This window comes from Sorghum bicolor, chromosome 10 (assembly GCF_000003195.3).
Source record: "Sorghum bicolor cultivar BTx623 chromosome 10, Sorghum_bicolor_NCBIv3, whole genome shotgun sequence".
NCBI lineage: Eukaryota > Viridiplantae > Streptophyta > Magnoliopsida > Poales > Poaceae > Sorghum > Sorghum bicolor.
The window spans coordinates 35,228,416-35,253,893 of record NC_012879.2 but is presented as its reverse complement, the minus strand read 5'-3'; the positions used below and the strand labels follow the sequence as shown (position 1 = coordinate 35,253,893).

Genomic DNA, 25,478 nt, shown 5'->3' with positions numbered 1-25,478 from the left:
AGGTCCATAAGCTAATAGGTGACATGAACACCTATGAATCAGTATTTCATTACCCACAGTTCGAAAATATAGTAGCCTAGTAATCATTTCCACATTATCGATGAGCCCACAAACAAAACAACTTTCCTTTTCCATGTCCAAAAACTAAAATGCTTGAGGATCTACCAATTAAAGTAATCAAATTAAACAATCCAGCATAAATGCTACATAAATATAGCAGTCTGGGTGTTTGTGTTTGTGTGTGCGTTTGGGTCTCTGTATGACTCATTTCTCTACTATTAATACAATGATATGCAGTTCTCCTGCATATTTGAGAAAAAATTATAGCAGTCTGGTCTCTGGTGGTAAAAAAACAAGCAATGCACAAAATCATGATGGCAAGAATGTCAAAAGTCCATACTGACCTTTGTTGATCTCAATCGCATTGAAAAGTTAAATGGATCAGCTCCTTTCCTAATAAAAGTCAGTTAGATTACTCATGCAACAACAAAATCCACATGATAAAAAACAAATTACAGCAGCTAATCTACACTTATAGACACGCATGAGAAGTGGTCATGTAGAAATAATTGTACTGTAACATCTCCATTAATCAGTGCAGATACAACTGCATAGCAAGACATGCTATCATCATGGTCCCCATATTCTATTGTCCTTTCCAGCACATGATAGATTAGCACAATTTATCATATGTGATTGCCAACCTAAGGCTAGCTCAGCCATCCTACACTCTCAACTAGACAAGTACATATTAAAAAACTAGAATGACAAGTATCTCAAAATTGCATTTTGGAAGTCTTATTAGATTGTTTCCAAGTTTTTTTTTGGCAAGGGGGAAAGGTGAAAAGAAATATCATCTTGTCAAATGGGCCAAAATAACAAAACCCAAAGAGAAAGGGAGCTTAGGAATTAAGGACCTGAGGAAATTAAACATTACTCTTCTCTGCAAATGGTGGTGGAATGAGGAAAACGGGAGTGGAATTTAGCAGGAGATTGTGAAGATGAAATATATGAAGAATGGTGGTAAGCAAGCAACAATTCACCTGAGTGCAATGATTTGCTGAAAGTGAGACATATTTACCTAAGTAGGAGATCCATGTCAGTGGGAAATGGAAAAGACACTACTTTGTGGCACGATAAGTGGTGTGGACAATGTATCCCTCAAGGATAAGCTCCCATGGTTGTTTGAGATAACAAAGAGCAATTTTGGTCAATGGCTACTATAAAAAATAGGAATTGGCTTCTTACTTTTAGGAGATGGCTTCATGAGGATCTCCAAAGCCAGCTAAGGAGACTAAAGGACATTCTGTACATATGTAGTGTTAATGATGAACCGTGGTGGAAAATAAAATTATTTTTTGAATAGTGGTCCCTCCAATAATTTTCCATAAATGAGAATTAACTTAAAACTTAATATTTTCACATGGTCAAGCACCTATCCACAGTCCAAACTGAATGCAACAATAGTTCAGAAAAATGAATGAATTGGTTGGCGGAACAAGTTCACAGAAAAAAGATAGAAAAAGAAAAAGCTGGGAGAGCAATTATATGTCATTCAATGACCTACAGTGTGTATTTTGTTTTATTAAAAAAAGGTAAATAACACACTACCAAGCATCCTTGGTCAAATGGAAAGTCTTCTGAATAATCTGAAACTAAAGGAGATGAGAAGGGTTCAATTGAAATTTACACCCCTAAATATTACAAATTAATGTAACTTTGGTTATTCATATGTGCAATACAATTAACAATTAATCGTATAGATGCAGAACATATATTTTATATTTCATTTATCTAAATATGCAAAAAAAAAAAACTAAAGCAATTATATTCCTTGATTACTTCTAGTTAATTTTGAAAACGTGTTTCTTGGTTCCACTAGTCAGACCTATTTATACTTACTGAAAATGTGTAAATAAGGTAGTGTGCATCTTGCATCTTCTTTAAGCAATCAGGTGGGAAGCCTGAAAACTTGTCTTATCATAATATCATCATGCAATAATAAAGCGAATATGCAGATTTTTTTTACTATGCAATGTTACTTAATTAAATGAAATTCCAAAACTCAAAAAATGAGAAAAAAATGTTCATCGTTAGAAAGTTGACACAAGAGCATATGAATACCAACCTTTTACGAGAGGGTCTGGGAACCTCTTCCCACAATATATTGTGGACATTGCTGTTAGAGGCATCACCAGAAGATGTCTTCCCCATGTTCTCTGAGGTGTCCAGATGCCACTCTTCATGAACTGAATTCATTGGTTGTAAAGAGGCTTCACAAGAGTCTTTCTCTTCACATAACTTCCCCTTGTTTCCTATCAAAGTGCTAGGCTGGTTTGGGCTCCAACTTTTTATTCCCAAACTAGATATGTTGATGCCTGCCTAATGTACATAACATAAACATTTGCACAGGAAAAGAAATATATTTAAGTGACACAATAAGATATTCACCTCTTTATCCGCTCCAAATGAAGACATGAAATCAGCCACTGATACTTCAACTCTACTGAGGTCACTACGCAAACCTACAAGAAGTTAGGAAATGCATATCTGAACAACAAAGAAATCAAGCATGAAAAAACAAGCATATAGAAAGAAAGGGGCAAACGGTATACAGACGGTATAAACAACTTGGTCAGCCCAAAAAACAATGTTATCCAAACTGCTCAAAACTCAATCAGTATACTGCTTTTCAACCTTCCACACTTCAACAAGTAGTTGGATTTGTGGGTGGTGGAAAAGATAAAAGCACACACAACATTCAGATTTTTTTCATACTTGGTCCATACACTGGCGATAATTTATCTTCATTGGATCTAGTCACATGGCCATAACAGTGAGTCAAAAGTGTCAATGTCTAACTTCACAGATACGAATTCGTTGTAATTGAAAGCGCATATTTTTTTTTTCTTTTACAACATAGTTTCGGCTATCATATAGCTTTCGGTATTCATTTGCTTTAACCCAGTTATTTTAACAATTTCTAACCTTCTAGATTCAATCATTGAAAAGCTATATAAAAAATCTTACAATGTCAGGATTATTCAGTTACATCAAACGTTGAAGAGAAAAGTTAGTCAATTAACCAAAAGATGAATATCAAGAACAGGAAAGCATTCAGCACCTCCTAATTGGGTGTGTTTTTGCTAGGCAATTCTGGTTCTATCTCTTGCAGCAAGTTGGACTGTCTTCCCTCACGCCTCAGCCTGAGGATTCAGTTTGGGATGACTGGTGGGAAAAGGTGGAGGCAGCTACCTTCGGGGATGTGAGAAAGGGCTTAAATTCCATTGTCATCCTTGGCGCCTGGAACATCTGGAAACACCGGAATGACTGCGTTTTCAATGGGGTTGTTCCAAACATCAACACTGCCCTTAGTTTAGCTAGGGATGACGTCCACTGGTGGTGTTTGGCAGGAGCTAAGGGTTTGTCCTTGCTCACTGCTAGGGGCCTTTAGTCTCTTAGCCCACTAGGTCGTTCTTCTCTCAGTTTCTGTGAGGTAGCCTTAGAAATCAGGGAAGTTTTGGTGGTTTGTGTGTGAGTGTGTTTGGGTCTATGTAGGACTCCTTTTTCTTCTACTAATACAATGATATGCAGCTCTCCTGCGTATTCGAGAAAAAAAAACAAGTCCCTCAAGTACAAGAGAGCCCTCAATGAAAACTTTATTATTTCATTTGAGCTATGCAAACTTGAATTGCATTTTCCATGTTAGTTTTGTGAAACTACAGTGTTTATGTTTTATTTAAAGGGTTAAGAACAAGAAAGCCATATATTATATTAAGGAAAGAAATGCACATGAAAAGATGCACTAAAGAAGTTACAGAAAATAGAGTAGAGTGATAGTTACAAATAAAATAGTGAGAAAAAAATTATAAAGCCCCAAACTAACATAAACAGACAACACTGGAACTGCAATAAACAACATCATTAACTGTAGAATGTGAAAAGCATAGAAAGGATAATCATCATTCATTCAATATCGATAATACACTGAATATCCGTAAATGCAAACATGAAAGTATGTAACCGTGCATTTTACTATTTGAGAGTATGTAATCATGTTATGAACAATGAATTTCTACAAGTTGGTATTTTGAAACTCCCAAGTCTAGAAAGTTGCTAAAATGACATTGCATCAGTAACGTACCCGATGATTCAATACACCTCGATCGGACTCTCCTTTCACATGCTTCATTGCCCTGCAAGAAAAAATTCCAGAACAAGGCTTACCAGGCACGCAAATTTACTTACCAAACCTTTACTGTATTGTACAATTATCCATAGCATCTGCTGGGCACAATTTCAGCTACATATGCTAGGCATTACCAGACAGTAAGACAAATTGATCAAATACTCTAGCAAGCTCTAATTTTGATTTCAGATTCTTTGTGCACGTCCAAGATTGCATAGCATCTTTGCGTCAATTCTGCTTAGACTTCAAACGGCTTGCAGGCATTTCGTTGAATAGGACCTTGAACTGAAGCACAACTCTCCACCTCCTCCCCCAATTCATCCCGCACAAAGTTTTCTACACCAGCTTGGAGCACCCATAAAATAGAACCTCTACTCTTAATACCTCCGCCCACGAAGACAGAAACAGGGAGGAATAAGAGCGACTCACCGGCGCTCGTGCCCTGTCGCCTCGGGCCTGGCGGCGGTCTTGCTCCCGGTAGATGGCAACGAGTGTGGCGCGCAGCTTCCTACCGCGGTCAGGGAGGCGTTCGGACGTGCCTTCGGTGAGCAGGCCCTGGAGGCGCTGTGCCTTCTCCCGCAGCGATTGATTCGACAGTTGCTGCGCTATCACCTCGGCATCAGCCCTCTCCGCGTCCTCCTTTTCTTCGTCACCGGTCCCCACCTCGCCGCAGTGGAGCTTCTCCGGCGAAGCCGCGGCCATCGGCATTCACCCGGGGCGCCGCTTCGCCTCTTAGGGAGGAGAGAATGGCCGGATCACGGTAGAGTTAGTTTGTGCTAATTTAGTCTCAAAATTTTTGAAGATTTCCATGACGTCGAATCTTTAGATATATGCATAGAGTATTAAATATAGACGAAAATAAAAACTAATTGTATAGTTTGGTCAGAATTTACGAGACGAATCTTTAAGTCTAGTTAGGGCACTCACAATGCAAGACTCTATTACAGAGTCTAAGACAATTAATTACATACTATTTATGGTATTTTGCTGATGTGACAGTATATTTATTGAAGAAAGATGTAGAAAAAATAAGACTCCAAGTCTTATTTAGACTCTAAGTCCACATCGTTCGAGGTAATAAATAACTTTAGACTCTATGATAGAGTCTGCATTGTGAGTGCCCTTACTCCATGGTTGAACAATAATCACAAACAAACAAAATGTTACAGTATCACGATATTTTTTCCTTCACGAACTAAACACGGCCCTAGCTCAAAAGTAGTCAAATAGAGTAGTCAAACAGGAGTGTTAAAGCTTTTTTTTAACTAGCTCACCAAAAAAACTATCTCTAAACAGGTGATTATTTGGGCTAGTTCTGGTAAGGCCCGTAAAAAAACAAATTCCAATGACGCACGGGAGCTTCAGCACCACGCCACCACACACCTACAGCAAAAAATTATCCTCTTTTTGGCCGCACTGATCCGTCGATCCGCCGTCGAGGTTAGTTGTGGTCACGCCCTTCTTGCTCGTCCTCCCTGCTTGCCCCCACCACTCTCCCGGCGGGTCTTTATCCCACCCGTCCGCCGGCTCCTGTCTTGGCCAGCGGCACAGCAATAGCAGCCTCCACAGCACCACGCGTCTGGCCAGCGGCTGCTATGCTGCTGCCACATATCCATCCTCCCCGCCAGCGGCTACTATGCTGTTGCCACATATCCATCCTCCCCGTCTCCGCACGATCGGTCAAATCAGAGATTCCAGATCGATAATCGACGTGTCAATGGGCCGGTCAGAGGAAGAACATCAGTTCATGATCGGCTGGGGGCAGGCTTAATGTGCATGAAAGATTTGGTGGACGGATCGGTTACTTTCCAAGGAATCAAGAAGAACTAGAGGAAATGGCAAATGCACGAGTCCCCGATGAATTCATATTCTGTAGAGATCCTAACATCCATCGTGTGGAATCAAAAGAAGTTTGCTATCAACCGGTTTGGAAGACAAAGCTTCCTCGATGGTGTCCAGAGGGTTTAACAAGGACGCATAGGAGAAGAATGCAACAGGAACATCAAGAAGATTTGCATAGAGAAGAAAATTCTTCTAAATCTGAAGATCGGTAGTAGTCGGACCGCAGGGGGAAAGGTCCATCGGCAGATGTCAATATGGTATTCATGTTGCTGATGGAATTTCTTGCGCCTTCCAGTGATGATGAGGAGATTAGTCTCTCTGATCAAATAGCTCAATTAGCGCTTGACCCGATGATGGCTGTATTTGAGAAACCATCCGATGATGAAAGGCAACATCTCAAAGCTCTGTTTTTTAAAGGCAAGGTTGATGGGCAGCTAGTCTCTAAAATACTCATCGATGGGGGGCCTGTAATTAATATTATGCCTGTCGGTGTTTTACCCCCGGGGGGTCACACCAACGAGTAAACTTGTATGTGTGTTCCCTCTCCCAGATGGTGATGCGAGAAAGACACAGAGATTTATCCTGGTTCGGACAAGAGAAGACCCTACGTCCAGCGGGGGGATGCTTTTCTATTATCTCGCACCTAAGTGCTTGTACAGGGGTGAATACAGGCGAGTGTCGCTGAGAATGGTGATGTATGGATGGTTGTTCTACGTGTAGTGTTCTTCTTATACTCTCCCCTGGCCTCCCCTTTTATAGTTCCAAGGGGAGACCTAGGTTACATGGTAGAGGTAATAAAATAAGGGCCGATAGGAGCGTGGTGCGCTGACCTACTCGAGGCCTCCGTACCGGCGTGGCTTCGAGTCGTCTTGTTACCGGGTACTTTGGTGATGATTGTGCATGCTTCTGAATTTGGCTCCTGTGCGTCACTTTGGATGGTTTAACCGTGGGCACGCTTGTACGTCACGGCAGTAGTCGCATCCAGAGTGGTTGAGGTGCTGTCTTTCGTCACCCGACTCTTCTCTAGGAAGGAACGTACTCGTTCGAGGGTCTGGCATTACGCAGGGCTTTGTTGAGCGGTGCGCTGACTTTGGGTGCCTCAAGGGGTGCCGTGATGTGACATCCCGACTGTCTCACCGTGCTTGGCTGTACTCTTGCTCATCTGGGGGATAAAGCTGCGAAAAGTGGGATTGGACAGGTGCTCGCTCCCTATCACGTTTCCCGTGACTGTCGGGTTAGGTGAGAGCATGGCAGGCGCATTAAATGCCCTGACTCCCGTACCCGCGACAGGCGGCGGACGACGCCTTTGCGCTTGAGGCCTATTGATTCGCTCGAGCCACTTCCGTATTCGACGGTTGTCGTTTAGTCGAGCCTCCATTGATTCGCACGACCCTATTTCCGTGTTCGAGGCTATGGTTAGTGTCGAGCTTTGGTGATCGCGTGTGTAAGCGGGGGTGTCGAGTTAGGGCCTCGACTTATGTACGGATCTCTTCATTATGAGCGTTAGTTGGGATACCCCTTATTGACACCCTCGACAGTAGCCCCCGAGCCTCTGCTCGAGCGCTCGCGCTCGAGTGGAGGTTCTTCTGTTGGTCGGGTTTCCACGGGGTCGCGCGAGCGACCCCCGCGGGGGTAGCCCCCGAGACCTTGGAGGAGTCTTTAACTCCTTTGAGGGCTATATGGTTTTTTCTAATGGAATTGTTCTCGCCCTCCCCTTTCTTCGAAAGTCGTTTGTTATGGAAGAGGGGTCTCGAGCCTTAGCCGGTCGGTTCTGCCTTTTCGAGGCTGGGGTCGTGACGTACTCCCGGTGGAGCGATCGTCACTTATCCCTGGACGAGTCCCTATCTGGTCATCCAAGTGAGAACCCGTGCCCCATTCGAGGGGGTTAGCTGCAGCCCGGAGGCGTTCTCATAAAAGCGGGGCTAGCGCGGTCGGGGTTACTGGCCTCGTTCGATAGAGTCCAGCGGCTCGTTGCCTCCCTCCATGGGGATTCCTCTCGACCTTCTTGCCCCTACCTTGGATATCCCCAGCGAGTCTTTCAAGGCAGGCCTCGTTTTCGACCCCTCGTCGGGCATCCCTGACTCTGGTACTCGAGGGCAACCGTCGGACCCATCCGGCGGGCTGGTCTGCGATCCCTCGAGATTGCTATTGCGGTGCGCGCGTATCTTACCTTACAGGAGAAGGAAAAGCCGTGGTAGTTCACTTTCTTGCCCGTTGGGCGCACCTTTTTAGGCAGGAGCCGTTGCAGCATTTGTGTCGTTGTGGAAGTCGTAGCGCCCTGTTAGTGAGAGTAACAGGACCGTTAGGCGGCGCATTTACTAGGGAGGTTACCGTATTCACCGGATCTGCCCGTTGGGGGGTGGATGTCTATAAATATCGTCGGGTCTCTCAGCCGCTACTCCTTCCGCCTTCCACCACAGTTCTTGCCCTTGCTCTTCTTTGTCATCCTACGTGCGCGCGTCCTCGAGCACTTAGCAACGGAGCCACCTTTCTTCTTCCGTCAAAATGCCGGTGAGGTTCGTCGCTGCCGATGACTGGCGCCCGTCGTCGATGACGGACCGCCGCCTGCTGGACCTCGAGAAGGAGGGACTTCTGCGCCCCCGCGTTTCCTCGTCGCGGCCGGAGTGGATCACGTCGGTGGCAGACCACCTCGAGCCGAGGCCGCCTAAGGGGTATGTGGTCTCCTTTGCCAAATTTCATCATCACGACCTCGGTTCTCCCCCAAGCCGCTTCATGCGGGCGCTCTGCCACCACTATGGTGTGGAGCTCCAGCATTTTTTGCCTAACGCCATCACCGCCGTGGTGATTTTTGCCGCGGTGTGTGAAGGCTACTTGGGGATGATGCCGCACTGGGATCTTTGGCTCCATCTATACCAGGGCGAACTCTTCCACGCCCCTGGTGGAGCCACAGGGGTGAGGAAGCCAGTGCGAGCCGGCTGCCTTAACCTGGTGCAGAAGACAGGCAAGGCGGTGGAACCTCCGGAGTACATCCCAGTTGGGCTGACGTCGAACCACGCCCAATGGGACACCCAGTGGTTCTATCTTCGAAACGACGACGACCTCTTCCCTGACTACACCAGGTGTTTGATCTCGTAGCGTCCGGACAACTGGAATTATGGCGTCGTCAAGACCCTTCAGTCGCGGCTCCGCCCCATCCTCGATGCCCTCAAGAAGCTGCGTGAGGAAGGTCTGATCGCCGCGTTCGTCCTCTCGGCTGTCCACCATCGACGGGTACTCCCGTTGATGTCTCGGCCGCTGAGAATGGATGAGATGGGTCCTGACGTCTTGTCTCGTGACCTCGAGGCATCTCGGATGTCCAATGAGGCGCCTGCAGATGAGGAGGTCGCTGCCAGGGTCAGGGCGGCCGTCGCCGGCGATTTTTAGCCTGAGCACGTCAACGGCTTCCCCATGAATCCTGATGAGGGGTCGATCAACCTGGTAAGTTCTTCCTATTACCGTTACTCAATTTTCGATCTTTTCGATCCTCCTTGGGACTCACGCCTACTTGCACAGGGACCGATCGACGCTCGGTCCTCGAAGCCTCCGGTAAAGGAGGACGGCATCGACCGTGAGAGGAGGCGCGAATCCACGGAGAAGCAAAAGTCCGCAAAGGACTTGGAAAAGAAAAAAGAAAAGAAAAAGAACCTCGAGCAACAAGCGCTCGAGAAACGCCACGCGAAATCGAGGCAGAAGGGGGAGTCCGAGGAAGATTCCCCTGACGAGGACGATGGCAACGAGGGCGACGATGATAGAGATGACTCCGAGGGGATGGCGGCTCGTCTTGACAGGATCCTCGAGGGCCCGCCGCAAGCCGACGTCAACATACCGCGGACGGGGGCTCCTAAGAGGGCGTCTGGTGGTCCCCGTGACGGTCAGCAAAAGGAGTTCTCGCCACGCTGTTCTCATGCCGGCACCCTTCCTGCGCCCGCACAGGGCCAGGCCATTCCTCAGCCGCAACCTCCTCCGAGGAGAGGAGGAAAAAAGAAGAGGAAGGGCGTAAGGGAGGGGAAGAAGAAGAAAAAGAAAAGTAGCAGCAGCGGCAGTAGGAAGAGCAGCTCGAGGAGCAGATGGAGCAATGCCGGCAGCAAGAGCTGCTGGAGCTTCAATGGCAGCAGCAGCAGTGGAGTCAGCAGCTGGAAGAGCTGCTCGAACAGCCACCGTGAAGCCTGTGCCAGCCAGTATTGTCGTTGCCGCAAGGACCCGAGGCCGGGGAGGAGGGGCTGTCGGTCTATGGTCCGCCGACCCCTGCGTGGCTCCGTCCGGGGGGGCTAGCTTCTATCCCGGCCGAACCTGGGTGAGAGGAGGGCGTCGTGCCTATCACGTGTGCTATGCGCACGCCGGCGGACCCCCAATCCAAAATCAAGGGCTCCCTGTACGGTATCGATGGGATCGCCCCGGGGTTCCTCCGAGATCGGCGGCCGTGGGAGGATCTCAGCGCCAAGGAGGGGGACGACGCCGGCACTTCCGGCGGCGGTGACGCCCATGAGACCAGGACCTGGGGGTCAGTGGACGATGATGGGCGGTTTCCTTCTCTCATCAACATATTCCTGCACCACGGAGGCTCGCTCGAGACCGTTCAAGAGCTTATCCGAGGCGTCAAGGCACGCACGAAGGAGGAGATGGAGAACTGGGGCCTCGGTCGGGTCCGTCTTCGAGCCTCCACCTGCCTAGAGGAGCCCAACATCATGATGGATGACCGAAAGGAGACCGAAAAGTGGGAGCATCTCGACGAGCTTCGGCTTTAGATGAAGCACGTCATGGGCCTGATGTCGGATATTGTTAACAACGGGCTTGGGCGAGCTTTCTTTGTAAGTATCTTTGGTCCTTAGCCATTTGGGTACCTAGTCTTGTATCCTTATCGTTCGGCTACTTGCTGCAGGATGTGAAGGAGACCTCCCGCATAAAGTCGGGTTTTATTCATGCGACGAGAGGCGGTTGGGAACAGCTCCCTCTTCTCAAGGATCAACTCGTCGAGTCATAGGAAAAGCTTCTCTAGGCATACAAGGACATCATGGCAGCTGCGGAGGAGAAGAAGGAGAGGGAGACTGCCCTGGCTAGGGCTTGGGAGGCCTCGGAGAAAGCGGAGGAAGAGGCCGCGCAGCTGACGGAGCGGACCGCCTTGGCTGAGGAGACTGCGTCCAAGGCCCGAGAAGAGGCCGCACATTACAAAGATGCGGCCGCTGAGCTCGACAAAGAGAAGAGCCTTGTTAAGTCGGACCTCGCCTCTGCTCGGGAGGCTTACCATGAGATAAAGGAGGAGTGTGTGAAGAGCGAGATCGCTCGGAGCGCCGTGGAGGAGGCTGGGAAGAAGGCCCGTGAGGACCTCGAGGCGGAGCGAGTTCGTTCTCGCGGCCTCTCTGACGACGTTGACCGTCTGAAGAGATTGCTATTGGAGAAGGAGGGAGCCGTCTTACAAGCGGGTGAGATGATCGAGGACTTACGGGCCGCCAATACTGACCTGGCTCGTTCTTATAAGGAGATCGAGAGGGCCAACACCGATTTAGTTGGTGAGAACATGGCTCTCGAAGAAAGGATCCGAGGTAAGTTTCTTCATACTTTCGTGTTTCTTTTGTAAGATGCTTCTCTTGCGTTGCCTAACTTTCTCATGTCGGTTTTTGTAGGTCTTAAGGATGATCTCCTAGCCGCCCAGGTCGAGGCCCGTTCCACCAAGGCTCATCTCGAGGGGGAGGTTGCTTTAAACGGTCGACTAAGGACTACGATAAGCGACCTTTCGGCCTCCTAGGAGCTCAAGCCTGTGGATGAGTCGAGGGAGGTGGCCTGAGGCGATGCGCTGGTCGACCAGCTGTGCTACTTAGGTGCCACGCTGAGGGATCAAGTGTGGGACGCCCTTCATACTGGGGTGAAGCGAGCGATGGCGGTCGTCTGCTCGGGCTTCTCCTATGACATGGAGGTGGTGTCCCACGGCTTCATCACTGATATTTCCAAGACCGACGTCGAGAACGAGGAGAGGCTCCATGCCTTGATCGATAACGTAGAGGTCCCTGGCGAGAGGTTGGCGAGGCTGTTCGAGCCAGAGGTACTCCCTCTTGAGACTAGCCTGGGCGCAGAAGATGGTGGTGAGGACAGAGATGTGGACTGAGGCCTGCGACCCTATTCTGGGTATTTAGACCCGTTGTAAAATATTTATCATTTGTCTTAAGTAAACGTTGTGGCTTGAGTGGTCTTAAGACTTATGATTTTCATGTGCGTTTGTTTATTTTTACGCTCGAATTTCCTTTGTTTCCTTTTCTGCCTAATTTTGCATTCTCGTTCGATCTTTCGTTGAGGCATCTTCGATTGCCTCAAGGGTGAGGAAGTAAGTAGAGTTGCCATAGCCCGGGGGCGTAGGGGTTCTCAGGCTCGACGTTTCTCGGCCCTTAAGGGGCTCGAGGTGCCTTTGCTACTTGATCTTGCGAGGTTTTCTTAGGGCTTAAAAAAGAAAAAGTCATTCGATATTTAGGAACCTGGGGGGTCCCCCTGCTAGCCCCCGAGGGAGTATCGACTATGATGGGTCATATTTGGGACTTCCTCCTTATGTCGAGATTTGACAGGTGATAGCGTAAACTACTTGAAAAAATATTCTCGTTTATTCACATATTCATTCATAGGGCCTTGGTACAAAATGTGTGTGAAAACGTAAAGCCTCGAAGCTTTAAGGGTAGAAGCGACGTAGCTGTTCGATGTTCCACGCGTTGGTGAAGACCGCCCCTTTTTTGTCTGCGAGCTTGTACGTCCCCGGCTTCAAGACCCCGGCCACCACGTATGGGCCTTCCTAGGGTGGAGTCAGCTTGTGGCATCCTTGGTTGCTTTGTCGTCGTCGTAGGACGAGGTCGCCCATGTTTAGATCCCTTTTGAGCACGTGCTTGTCGTGATAGCGTCGGAGCTTCTGCTGGTACCTTGCGGAGTTGAGGAGGGCCGTGTCTCGAGCTTCCTCGAGCTGGTCAACCACGTTCTCTCGGGTCTCCTTGTTTGTCTGTTCGTTGTAGGCTTTGAGTCGAGGTGACCCATACTCGAGGTCTGTTGGAAGCACAGCCTCGGAGCCGTAGACCATGAAGAATGGGGTATATTTTGTGGCCCTACTTGGCATCGTCCTTAAGCTCTAGAGGACTGAGGAGAGTTCTTCGACCCATTTTTTGCCAAATTTCTTCAACCGGTTATAGATTCTTGGTTTAAGACCTTGCAAAATCATGCCGTTGGCATGCTCGACCTGGCCGTTGGTTCGAGGATGGGCTACTGCAGACCAGTTCACACGGATGTGATGCCGGTCGCAGAAGTCCAAGAACTTTTTGCCAGTGAACTGGGTACCATTGTCGGTGATGATGACGTTAGGTATCCCGAACCGGTGGATTATGTCAGTGAAGAAGAGGACTGCCTGTTCGGAGCGGATGTTTGTGATGGGTCGAGCCTCGATCCATTTGGAGAACTTGTCGATGGCTACCAACAAATGGGTGTATCCTCCCGCAGCTTTCTATAGAGGGCCCACGAGGTCGAGACCCCACACCACGAATGGCCATGTGATGGGGATCATCTGGAGAGCGTGAGCAGGGAGGTGGGTTTGCTTGGCATAGAATTGACACCCATGGCACGAGCGAACGAGCTCTATGGCGTCAGCTATGGCCGTTGGCCAGTAGAAACCTTGTCGAAAGGCATTCCCTACAAGGGTTCTCGGAGCGGCATGTTGGCCGCAAGCCCCCGAGTGTAGGTCCTTGAGGAGCTTTCAACCTTCTTCTATGGTGATGCAGCGCTGCAAGATCCCTGTCGGGCTTCGTCGATATAGCTCTTCGTTTTCGCCGTAGATCACGTACGATTTGGCCCGTCGAGTGATACGACGGGCTTCAGATCGATCTTCGGTAGTTCACCTCTGTTGACACCGTTTTTGGACACGTACCCAGAGACTAGTAGAGTATAGATCGGCAGGTAGAGCAACGGTAACTAGCCCGCAGAAGAGTTGCCGATGAGGATAGTTGCCGATGAAGAGACGATTGAATATGGCTAAGTCTAGAGGTGGTGACGTGTACTTGCTAATGATCAATATTGGTGTTTGCTGATGGCTATAACAGGAAGACTGCTGATGACTCTGAAGGGAAGCGTGGAGGTTGCCGATTGATCTGTGGCGGTGTCCCGGTCGGTTACGAGGGGGTGGTTCTATGTTTTCCTTAGTTATTTAAAATCGTTTTGTATACGGATTCTGTTTAATTTGGAATTCGAGTCCTAGTCGTGTCTAATTGTAGCTCTTTGAGTAAGGTATAAATGTAGACCATAGGGCCTTGTAATGAGATATCTATCAATCAATCAAACACAAGTTTTTACTCATATTCCAGCATCTATTTTTTTCGACGACTTCGTCATATTTCCTTTTTATTATGAGTTCTTAGGACTTCGTCGACTTAAGCTCGGCGTATTCTCGAGTTCCGCGTGAATACCTCTTGGCCGTGACATCCGGGCGCATCACTGTTGTCAGGACCAAAGTATTCGAGTTATCACCTTTGCCGATAGTAAGGTCAAATTGGCTGGCACGCCTTAACGTTTAAATCGAGTATTAGCCCTTTGTGTTTGCAGATAAGCTTTTGCATCAACACATCTTTTGGCGCGCCCAGTGGGACAAAATCAAGATCAAGATCAACATGTCGACTACTGAGTTTGACTTGGAGAACGTCATCCCCGTGACGGAAGCCAATCTCAAAGATGAGCAGAAGCAAGCTATTGCGAAAGCCATGGAGGATTACAAGCAGCAATGTTTGAAATCCTTCAGCATAAACAAGAGTGGTGAGGTGATCCAGAAGGAAGCACTGCCGACGCCTCGGTAGGTTACTTTTGAAGCCAATCCTGGTAAACTTCAAGACATGGTTGATAGTGCTGTTAACCGTGCCTTGATCAATCAAGCTGGTGTGCTGTCCAATACGGTTTTCAATGCCGTGGCAAGAACTTTCAAAGAAGGACAATTGCCACCAAATTATGTTGGTCCTTCTCATCATCAGCCGGGGTCACCAGTTGTCACAGCTCCATCGGCTATAGCAGCCGCTGCGGGCACAGAAACTACTGTTCCTCCAAGCACATTAGGACTCACCGATGTGCAATCTATGCCGATGACAACCAATCCATCAACTTCATATGAGCAAATCAAGCTTGCCACAGATCTGTTGGCATCGGCAATGTCGGGATCGGTTCCTCCCAACTGGTGGGATTATGGTATGCCCCCAGAGATGATGTTGAAGACACCTGGAACATCTCAGACGACTGACACGAGAGGCAAGGCTCCTATGGCATCGGCACCTCCAAATTTGCCGATGAATCATAGTCCCCAGTATACTACAACTACTACTGCAAGACCTTACCCTGGGAATTCTCAAGCTCCAACGTTCCAGATGCCTAACGCATCGGCAGACTCAATGCCGACGCAGCAGAGGTTTATGACACAGCCAGGGTACGTCAATTCAATGATGATGCCCAAGTACCAGTCATCGGCAGGGCCTATGTCGATGAATTCCAATAGTGGATGGCCTGGACAATTTGTCTTCCCACATATGCCTCAGTAGAGTCATCAAGCTCCAGGGTTTCAGCAAGGTCAAATCCAACCTAGGTTTCAGAATCAAGGGTTGGTCAACCATCCGATGAATCTTGGACAACAGATTGGTGGTCAGCAGATTGGTGGTCAAATGATTAACCCAATGTTCCATGCAGATCGTGCGCCGCATAGACACGTGGAATTGTATCAGCAGGTGCCAGATCCGCAACCGCCTCATCGGCAAGATGTCGATGCTTATTGGACCGATAAGATTGCTGAAGTAATGAGAGACCAATTTGGGATAAAACCCAAAGTCAACACTTACTCTTATCGGACACCGTATCCTCCTACATACGATTTGATTCCACTTACAAATCAGTACAAGGTACCAGATTTCACTAAATTTTCTAGACAGGATGATACGTCAACCATGGAGCATGTCAACAGGTTCATCATCCAATGTGGGAAAGCTGCTAACAGGGATGAATTAAGGGTTCGACTGTTTTCATCATCTTTATCTGGATCGGCTTTCACCTGGTTTATTTCGTTACCTCCTAACTCAGTCATTACTTGGGCCGACCTGGAGAAGCAATTCCACAAATACTTCTTTTCTGGAGTCCATGAGAAGAAGATTACTGATTTGGTTAGATTGAAACAACGCAATGATGAATCGGTTGAAAGTTTTGTGCAGAGGTTACAGGAAGTCAAGAATAAATGCTATAGTCTGGTTTTAGATGATCGGCAGCTAGCCGATTTGGCTTTCCAGGGTTTGTTGCCACACATCAGAGATAAATATGCTTCTCAAGAGTTCGAGAGCCTGAGTCACTTGGTCCAGAGGATTTCCGACCAGGATATCAAACCCTTTGAACCTAAGAGAGCTTGGAATAAAAATGTGTCATTTGTCGATGAGGCAGCAAGCTCGGATTCTGACGAAGAGCCAGTCATCGGCTTGGCAAAGTGGGTGAAGAATAAGTAGCCGATGTCTTGCCCTTTTGGGCATAAGGAGCCAGAGAAGTTTGCGTTCGACATTACTAAAGCCGATAGGATATTTGACTTTCTACTTCAGGAAGGTCAGATCAAATTGTCACCCAATCATGTAATTCCATCGGCTGAGGAATTGAAGAAGATGAAATATTGCAAATGGCACAATGCGACTTCTCACGGCACCAATGAGTGCAAGGTTTTCAGGCAACAGCTGCAATCGGCTATAGAATCCGGGAGAATCAAGTTTGATAGTTCCAAAGCTCAGAAGCCGATGAAGATCGATCAACATTCTTTCCCAACAAATATGTTGGATGCTAAGGAAAAAACCAAGGTCTTGACATCGGAAGCAGCTGAAAGGAGTGCATCGGTAGATCCTCAGCATCAAATTACTGCTACCGATGCTAAAGGAAAAGGCTTGATTCAGGAAGGAAATAGCTCAGGGAGGCCTCCCCGATCTGGTATTGTGATAACTCATAGGAGGCCTCGGGAGACTTGGCAGCAGCGTGAGGATCGGTATCGGCGTCAGCAAGAAGACCATCGTCGAGAAGAAGAAGACGCCGTCAAGAGTGGAATCGGCACAAAGATCACTGTAACTGCCCGTTCTTTATCCATTGCTGGGAGCAGAACATTAAATTGCCCACTGTTAGGGACTGTCCTGAATGTAATGGTTATGACCGGTATGACAGGTCCGATCGGCGCTATCACGATTGTTGATATTTGGGAACGCAATAAGGAATTGATCCGCAAGCGCATGGATATCGGTGAGCACTTCACCCGGGAAATTATCCAGAGTATCGTATTTATTTTTTTACCACTAGGAGAAAGAGTGCATCTGACTAACCGGTCTATTACTACTAACCCTTTAGGCACAAAGAATGTCTTTCGATGTGAGTGATAAATAGAGAAGACTGCAACCGTAGTCTCCTTCTAACCTTGGTAAGGATGATTTACTGTTCTATTGGGGAGGCTAACGGAATGTAGACACCATAAAGGATGTTCAACCCGCACCTATAAACCCTATCCTTCCTGCTAACGAGATATGGTCTACAAAGGTAACTCGGAATTGTCACGTTCCTCACTACTACCACGGTCCAGCTAGTCAGGGAATATCTATGAGTACCCCAGCCTAAACACCACGTTTACGCCAGCAATGATTACTCTAAACTCTACGCGAAGAGATTAAAGTAAACTCATAAACCATAAGAACAATAAAACAAGAACTTACTAGAATTTAGAAGTCGAAATACTGAAGAATCCTAGGAGCTAGCTTCGGGTTAGGAGAACTTGATCCCGCAGGTACAAGCTTGGAGTAGACACCGACAGGCCGGGCTTCCTCCAATCTACACCTCCACTCTATCTCTCTCAATCTAGTAGAAACTAGAAGATCTATTTCTACTTTACATTGGTTGCTAAGCCTAAAAAGAAATATTAATTAGAGAAGAGGTTTTCCTTCGAGGGCACCCCTCAATCTCTATGATAATTTCTTCATGTCTTCTCCAGGGGCCAGGGGGTCTCCTTATATAGTCCTCCTCCTCTATGCGTTTTTAGGTCGGTAGGCGAGGTGGTACTATGTTTTCCTCGATCCAATAGGTCGGTGGAACATCCCGTGCGAAGAGAGTCCCGAACTGGATCCAGCAGGGGGCGGGCGCCCAGGTCACCAGGGCGGGCGCCCTGGGCCTGGCCCCTTTCGGCCTCTGTTTTCTTCCCGTGGCTTCTAGAGTCTTCTTGATGGTAGAAAATCGTGCGGTGCATTGATATCTCTATGTAATCCCGACATGTGGGCCTTTCTTCCTTATTTCCTGATAACCCCCTACAGAAACAGATAAACAACAAAACTCGTGGAATTCTGTCAGATCAAACCCTAATTCTAGGTGTTGGTTGCATATTGGTCCTTTCTCTTGTTTATTTGATAATTAAAATTGATACTTAAGAACTGTCAACAAATACCCCCATACTTAGGCTTTTACTCATCCTCGAGAAAAGGATGGTTAAGAAAAATATCTGGAGTAAACATTTAAAACATTCTTTTTATAATTGCAGGGTGTTAAAAATCCACTGTGTACTATAGTCAGGGATGTTTATGGTTAAGAGTAAAGATCCTTTCTTCTCAATCCTGTCACTTGGAGTTTTTGTATATTTTTTGAAAGAAAGTTAGCATACCTTTTTATCCTCATAGGTTCTTCTCAGATTACTCATTATCTTTTATATATTTCACTGAGGCTGTTTTAATTTGCAAAAGTTCTCAAGCATACTTACTTTGCATTTATTGCCTAATCAAAACGGGATCCGAGGAGGGGAATGTCATACTCTTAGATCAAAGACTTTGGAAATTAAAATCTTTATCAACTCTTGCTGGCATAGTGCATTTTAGAGGGACCATGGGCTATCATTTTCTCTCTTTTTTAAGTGGATACCGAGGTATCCCTAATTCTACTGCTGGACACTTGTCCATTTTTTCTGCGAGGTTGTCGAGCACTTGCTCCTTTTTATTTCCTCAAAATATCTCTATTTTTGCATAGCCCATGCCTTTAATGCAATAATACTTCGGAAGAGTGAATCTTTCTGAATAAATGTCTTGATCTTAGGAGCATGATAAATCTCTCAACAAGGGTCTAACTCATTTTGAACAAACTCAATACAGAGTAGATAGCTTTTATAATCATAATTAATATTTTCAGTTTTATCAGGCATATAAAACATTGAGGATGGTAGCTAGAATTTTGAATATTTTGAAATAAATTCTCCAAGCAACAATGATATCAAGAATAAGAAACTCATACTCTACCATCACATATTCCATATTGACTTAAGTAACACAGGGTTTTAAAATAATTTTATAATAGTTGCAAGTTTTCAGGAAATATCATAGATTGAGATTAACCATGATTAGAAATATTTTAATCTTTTTAATTTATCATGTCGGAAACAATATTCTGCATAATCCAAAATATATGTATGTGTAAAGTAAAGTGTGCAGAGTGTGTACCTGAATCGTGGAGTGATGTGGTCGGAGTGTGTTTAGCATGTCGAGGGATCTCCCCCATACTTGTTTTCTGCTTTCTTGCACAAAAAATAAAGTAGAGACACACAAGATATAATAATAATAATACTCTTTATTAATCTTGAGGCATTTATTATAAAAGACTAGTAGCAAACTGACGATAGTAGCAAACTGATAATAATAGTAAACCTAAACCGAATTTAAAGATAGATAACTAAGATGCATTGCCTCAAGGTTTAATCTAGATAACTTAGCGGCGCTCTAATTCCCTAATCTTCTTGTTGGCATTGGCAAGATCCTGCCTAAGGCCTAGTATAATGGTGTTGTGGTTAGAGAGCTCCTAGTGAGGGAATTAATAGAGGACTGGAGGTCTATGATAACTCTGTCTAGTCTGCGAACGTCCTCATCAATATCCATTATAGTCTTGCGACGCTTGGGAGGTGTCTCAAAAGCATTGAGAGCGTGCTTCGGGGATGCCTTTGGAGGGATGAAACGGACTTTGGCTGCTCTAATCCCTTCAAAGTAAGGCCTTTCCTCCTCCGTAGTGTAGCGTACGCTGCTGATCTCGCCGCTCCGGTTGGTCTTAACTCCAACGACCCTCTCATTGGGTCTAGGTGGAAGGATCCTTGTGCCGGTTGGCACCTTGATGGTGGTCTTCATCTTGGATGATGATACTTTGAGGAGTAGGGGTTGTGGCGGTGCGGTGAGAACTGGTTGAGCATGGTAAGATTGGGTGGAGCTGTGTTGGCGTAATGGCATGGCTTCTAGCTGTCGCTCTGTGTTGGCCGGGACGATAGAACGGGCATCGGGGTCTTGCACAGGCTCCATGTTGAGGTTGAAGGGGACGACTTCCCAATCATCGTGGTACTTCTCGGCCATTGGAGCAGCAAGGAACTAATCAAGCTCTAATTGAAGGAGAGAAGGCTTGGTGGCTTGGTGTTTGAAAACTGAGGTCAGGGGTCTGTTTATATAGGGGTCAAAAAGTGCCTCTATGGGTTGTTCGGGTTGCTCCCGTCGATGTGCGTACGAAACTTTCCATCCGAGGGATTATTCGGATTACCATAAGTGCATTTTCCATAACAGAGAAAATCGGGACCGAGGGGGAACAGGAGCTGGGCGCCCGCCCACCTGAGCTGGGCGCCCGCCCACCTGAGCTGGGCGCCCGCCCTCTTTCTGGCCCCTCTGTGGGCCTACTTTCTCAAGCGCGTTTCTAGATGCGAAATTATTTAGAAAAATATATATATGACCCAAAAACATCAGACTAAAAAGGTCGGGCTCTAATTCTCCATGGGAAGGTAAAAGTGGACTACGTCTATTTCTTCTAATTCTTTATTAGGCTCTAAAAATAATTTAAGATGTTGACCATTTACCTTGAATAACGTACCTTCGTCATTTTGAAGTGTAATAGCTCCGTGGGATGATGAATTAATTACCTTGAATGGTCCTTCCCATTTGCTCCGGAGTTTTCCATGCCCGAAAAGCTTCACCCTGGAATTAAAAAGTAATACCTTATCTCCGGGTGTGAACTCCTTCTTCTTGATTCTCTTGTCATGCCACCTTTTGACTCTTTCTTTGTAAATCTTTGAGTTGTGATATGCCTTCTCTCGCCATTCTTCCAATTCTGATAGTTGCATTTTTCTATAATCTCCAGCAACATCTAGGTCCATATTCCATCTCTTTATGGCCCAGTGTGCTTTGAACTCTAGTTCAAGAGGTAGATGGCAAGTCTTCCCGTACACCAATTGGTATGGAGACATTCCGATTGGGGTCTTGTATGCTGTCCGATATGCCCAGAGTGCATCGGGTAACTTGTCTTTCTATGCCGTTCCCATTTCATTTACTGTCTTCTGAAGAATATTCTTGATTTGTTTGTTGGAAGTCTCTGCTTGGCCACTTGTCTGAGGATGATAAGGGGTAGCGACGTTGTGACGGATTCCATGTTTTGCTAGATATTGCTTGAAGCGTTTGTCGATGAAGTGTGCTCCTCCATCACTTATCACTACTCTGGGGACTCCAAATCTTGGAAATATAATTTCTTCAAACATCCTCTTTGAACTGACGTTGTCGGCATGCTTGTAGGGTAATGCCGCTACCCACTTGGAGACATAGTCAACTGCCACCAAGATGTACTCACACTTCTTTGATGGAGGAAATGGACCCATATAGTCTATTCCCCATACATCAAAGAGCTCAATCTGAAGGTTGTTGGTGAGTGGCATTGCATCCCTTGTATTTATGTTTCCGTGCCTTTGACATGGCCCACATCTTCTGATATATTGCTTCGTATCTTCATACATTGTAGGCCAGTAGAATCCACACTGCCAGATCTTTGAATGTGTACCGAATGCTCCATAGTGACCTCCATATGGTGATGAATGACATCTGTCGATGATCTTCCATCCTTCCTTAGTGGTCACACATCTCCTGAGTAAGCCATCAGAGCATACTCGGAAGAGGTATGGCTCATCCCATATATGTGAACGACTTTCTTGAATAAGCTTCTTCTTGTTTGCTCCTGGTGGTACATACCCTGAAACCATAAAATTAACAATATCTGCATACCAGGGGTCAGACCTGTTAATCCCGTAGAGCATGTCGTCCCGGAGTGAATCATTGATGGGGGTTTCCTGTGGACTCTTAAAATACATTCGAGACAAGTGATCAGCAACAGAATTTTCTACTCCCTTTTTATCTTTTATTTCTAAGTCAAATTCTTGGAGTAATAAGATCCATCTAATCAGGCGACGTTTAGCATCTTTTTTAGTGAGCAAATATTTTAGTGCAGCATGATCAGTGTAAACAATTATTTTAGCTCGAACTAAATAAGATCTAAATTTATCAATGGCAAAGACAACAGCCAGAAGCTCTTTTTCAGTGGTTGCATAATTAAGTTGAGCTCCTGTCAAAGTTTTACTGGCATAAGCAATTGCATGATGCTTCTTATTTTTAGTTTGTCCCAAAACTGCCCCCACAGCATAATCACTAGCATCACACATAATTTCAAAAGGCAACGACCAATCAGGGGGTTGAATGATTGGTGCAGAGATGAGTGCTTTCTTTAATAAATTGAAAGATGTTAGACATGCATCATCAAATTCAAAAGGAGCATCCTTGGCTAGCAAAAGAGTAAGTGGTCTAGCAATAAATGAAAAATCTTTTATGAATCTACGATAAAAACCAGCATGGCCAAGAAAGCTTCGAATTCCTTTTATATTCACAGGTGGAGGTAGTTGTTCAATTACTTCAATTTTAGCTTTGTCTACCTCAATACCTCTTTCAGACACTAGGTGTCCCAGCACTATTCCTTCCTTAACCATAAAATGACATTTTTCCCAATTAAGGAATAAGTGCTTTTCTTCACATCTTTGCAAAACCTTGTCTAAGTTTTCAAGACAACTATCAAAAGTTTTTCCATAAACAGAAATCATCCATGAAAACTTCCATAATCTCTTCAATCATATCAGAAAATATAGACATCATGCATCTTTGAAAAGAAGCTGGTGCATTACACAACCCAAAAGACATTCTACGGTAAGCATAAGTTCCATATGGGCATGTAAAAGTGGTTTTGCTTTGATCATCGGGAAGGATCGGGATCTGATGATACCCTGAATATCCATCTAAGAAACAGAAGAACGAATGGTTTGCTAACCGCTCTAGCATCTCATCTATAAAAGGTAAAGGAAAGTGATCTTTTCTCGTGGCTTTGTTTAGTTTTCTATAGTCTATGCACATCCGCCATCCTGTGACGGTGCGTTGCGGAATTAGCTCGTTCTTTTCATTCATAATAACAGTCATGCCTCCCTTTTTAGGCACAACTTGCACTGGGCTTACCCACTCACTGTGCGGCACAGGATATATAATCCCTGCATGCAGCAACTTTATAATTTCCTTTTTAACTACCTCTCTCATAGTGTTGTTAAGTCTACGTTGGGGTTCTCGAGAGGGTGAAACAGAAGGATCTGTTGGAATACGATGGGTACAAATCATAGGACTGATTCCTATAAGATCTTGGAGTGAGTAGCCGAACACTGAGTGATGTTTCTCAAGAATGGTCATTAATCGCAGAGTTTGATCCTGAGTGAGTTTATCGCTAATGATCACAGGGAACTCTGGATTATTGTTTAGGAAAGCATATATAAGACCGGGTGGTAAAGTTTTAAGCTCTATGGGGGGTCTAGGTGCTTCTGCAAACTCATCTAAGGGTTCAGGCTCAGAAGGTTCGGCTTCTTCTTCTATGAAGAAAGGAGTTTCGTCTTCTAAGTCTGGTTCCTCTAAAAGCTCTAGAGATGCAGCCTTTACCTCCTCCATAGGATCAGGCAAAAGATATGATTCGGCCTTATTGTTTAAGGAGTGTGAAATTGTTATTGAGAATTTAAAAGTTTTTCCAAAAGAAATGTGTAGCTTTCCAGTATGACCTTCATAAAGGAGTCATCTAAAAGGTTGTCCTATCAACAGGTCGAAGTCCCATGTATCAAAGATATAGAAGTTCAAATGAACCATGGAGCCTTCTACCGTAAGAGGTAGGACATTAATAATTCCAAGACTAGGGACTAATCGTCCCGAAGATTCCTTTATGACCTTTGTTGAGGGGGTTAAGGCAAGATTTTTAAATAGTTTAAGTGCAAAAGATTCAGACATGATGTTGATCCCCACAACAGGATTATATAGAGCATTAAATCGATCAGAATTATAAGCACAGCGTATAGTTATAGAGGGTGTGTCCAAACGGATCACATCAGAGGAAAGCTCTGATTCCTCCAACCATTCGCTACTCATTACTGAGATAAGCTCTCTCAATTGATGTTCACTTGGCAAATAAATGCTAAACTGGCTGTTTTGGGGTTTGTCAATAGAATGATAGTTTGAAATATTTCCAAAATCGGCAAAAAGATCGGATTCTATATCCAGCATGAAGTCCGGTGGTGGAATTTCTTCCTCTTGTGGCTCAGAACTTGGGATAGCTAAAGTAGATGAAGAATTTGGCAGAGTGTCTACTTCAGCTTCGTAGGTTTCATCATGAAGGGTATTATCCATCTTAGCTTCTAGGATTCTATTTAGGATCACTCTAGCTTCATCAGTAGGGATGCGAAAGAAAGAACCTCTAGACATTGTGTGTAGCATTTGTTTGTGATTTTTCTGAAGACCTCGAAAAAAGTGAAATAAAAGAACAGGGTCTTCAAGATTAATGTTTGGACCAGATTCTAAAAGATCAGAAAAACGTTTCCAGGATTTTCCCAAAGTTTCATTATCTTTTTGTTTAAAAGATAGGACTTCGAGTCTAAGGTTGGCTATATGGTCAAGGGAATAGAAATCCAGACAAAAGTTGGCTCGTAAAACTCCCCATTCACCTTGTTGTTGACTTACCTTCTGACTGTACCATTGTCTAGCTTCTCCCCTTAAAGAAAAAGGAAAAAGCTTCCAACGTAAAGTTTTATCAGAAATGCCTTCAATGCGAAGACAATCACATGTTTGCTCAAAATCTCTAATATGAAGGTAAGGGTTTTCGTCTTCCTTTAACGAAAAAGATAGGTTTTGAATCATGGCAATCAACCTAGAACTTAACTTATACTGGGATGTTTGGATAGGCTGTGATGACTCCCATGGTAAAAGGTCAGTTACTGAAGGGATTGCAGACTCATGGATTGATTTAGAATTTTGGTTTTCCATAAGGTAAGAGTAAAGAAAATAAATAAAGAATATAAAAGATAAGAAAAGATAAAAGTATAGATACAAGCTAGTAGTAAGACTCAAGGTTATCTCAGCAACCGTCTTTCTCCCCGGCAACGGCGCCAGAAATGCTTGTTGATATTTGGGAACGCAATAAGGAATTGATCCGCAAGCGCACGGATATCGGTGAGCACTTCACCCGGGAAATTATCTAGAGTATCGTATTTATTTTTTTACCACTAGGAGAAAGAGTGCATCTGACTAACCGGTCTATTACTACTAACCCT

General features: G+C 45.5%; 1 protein-coding gene across 3 annotated transcripts in view; it reads right to left on the bottom strand.

Moving 5' to 3' along the window:
* LOC8072943 (ubiquitin-like-specific protease 1D) overlaps positions 1 to 5,000 on the bottom strand; it is a 51,498-nt gene extending 46,498 nt beyond the window's left edge. The window contains exons 1-5 of one of the 3 annotated variants that reach the window (XM_021448874.1): positions 4,619 to 5,000; positions 4,145 to 4,196; positions 2,452 to 2,525; positions 2,129 to 2,382; positions 405 to 453 (exon numbers count right to left, since the gene is read on the bottom strand). In XM_021448874.1, the coding sequence (XP_021304549.1) occupies positions 405 to 453; positions 2,129 to 2,382; positions 2,452 to 2,525; positions 4,145 to 4,196; positions 4,619 to 4,897 (708 nt within the window). In that variant the 5' untranslated portion in view covers positions 4,898 to 5,000. The remainder of the gene's footprint in view (positions 1 to 404; positions 454 to 2,128; positions 2,383 to 2,451; positions 2,526 to 4,144; positions 4,197 to 4,618) is intronic. The other 2 variants (XM_021448875.1, XM_002436962.2) reach the window with 2 other exon arrangements.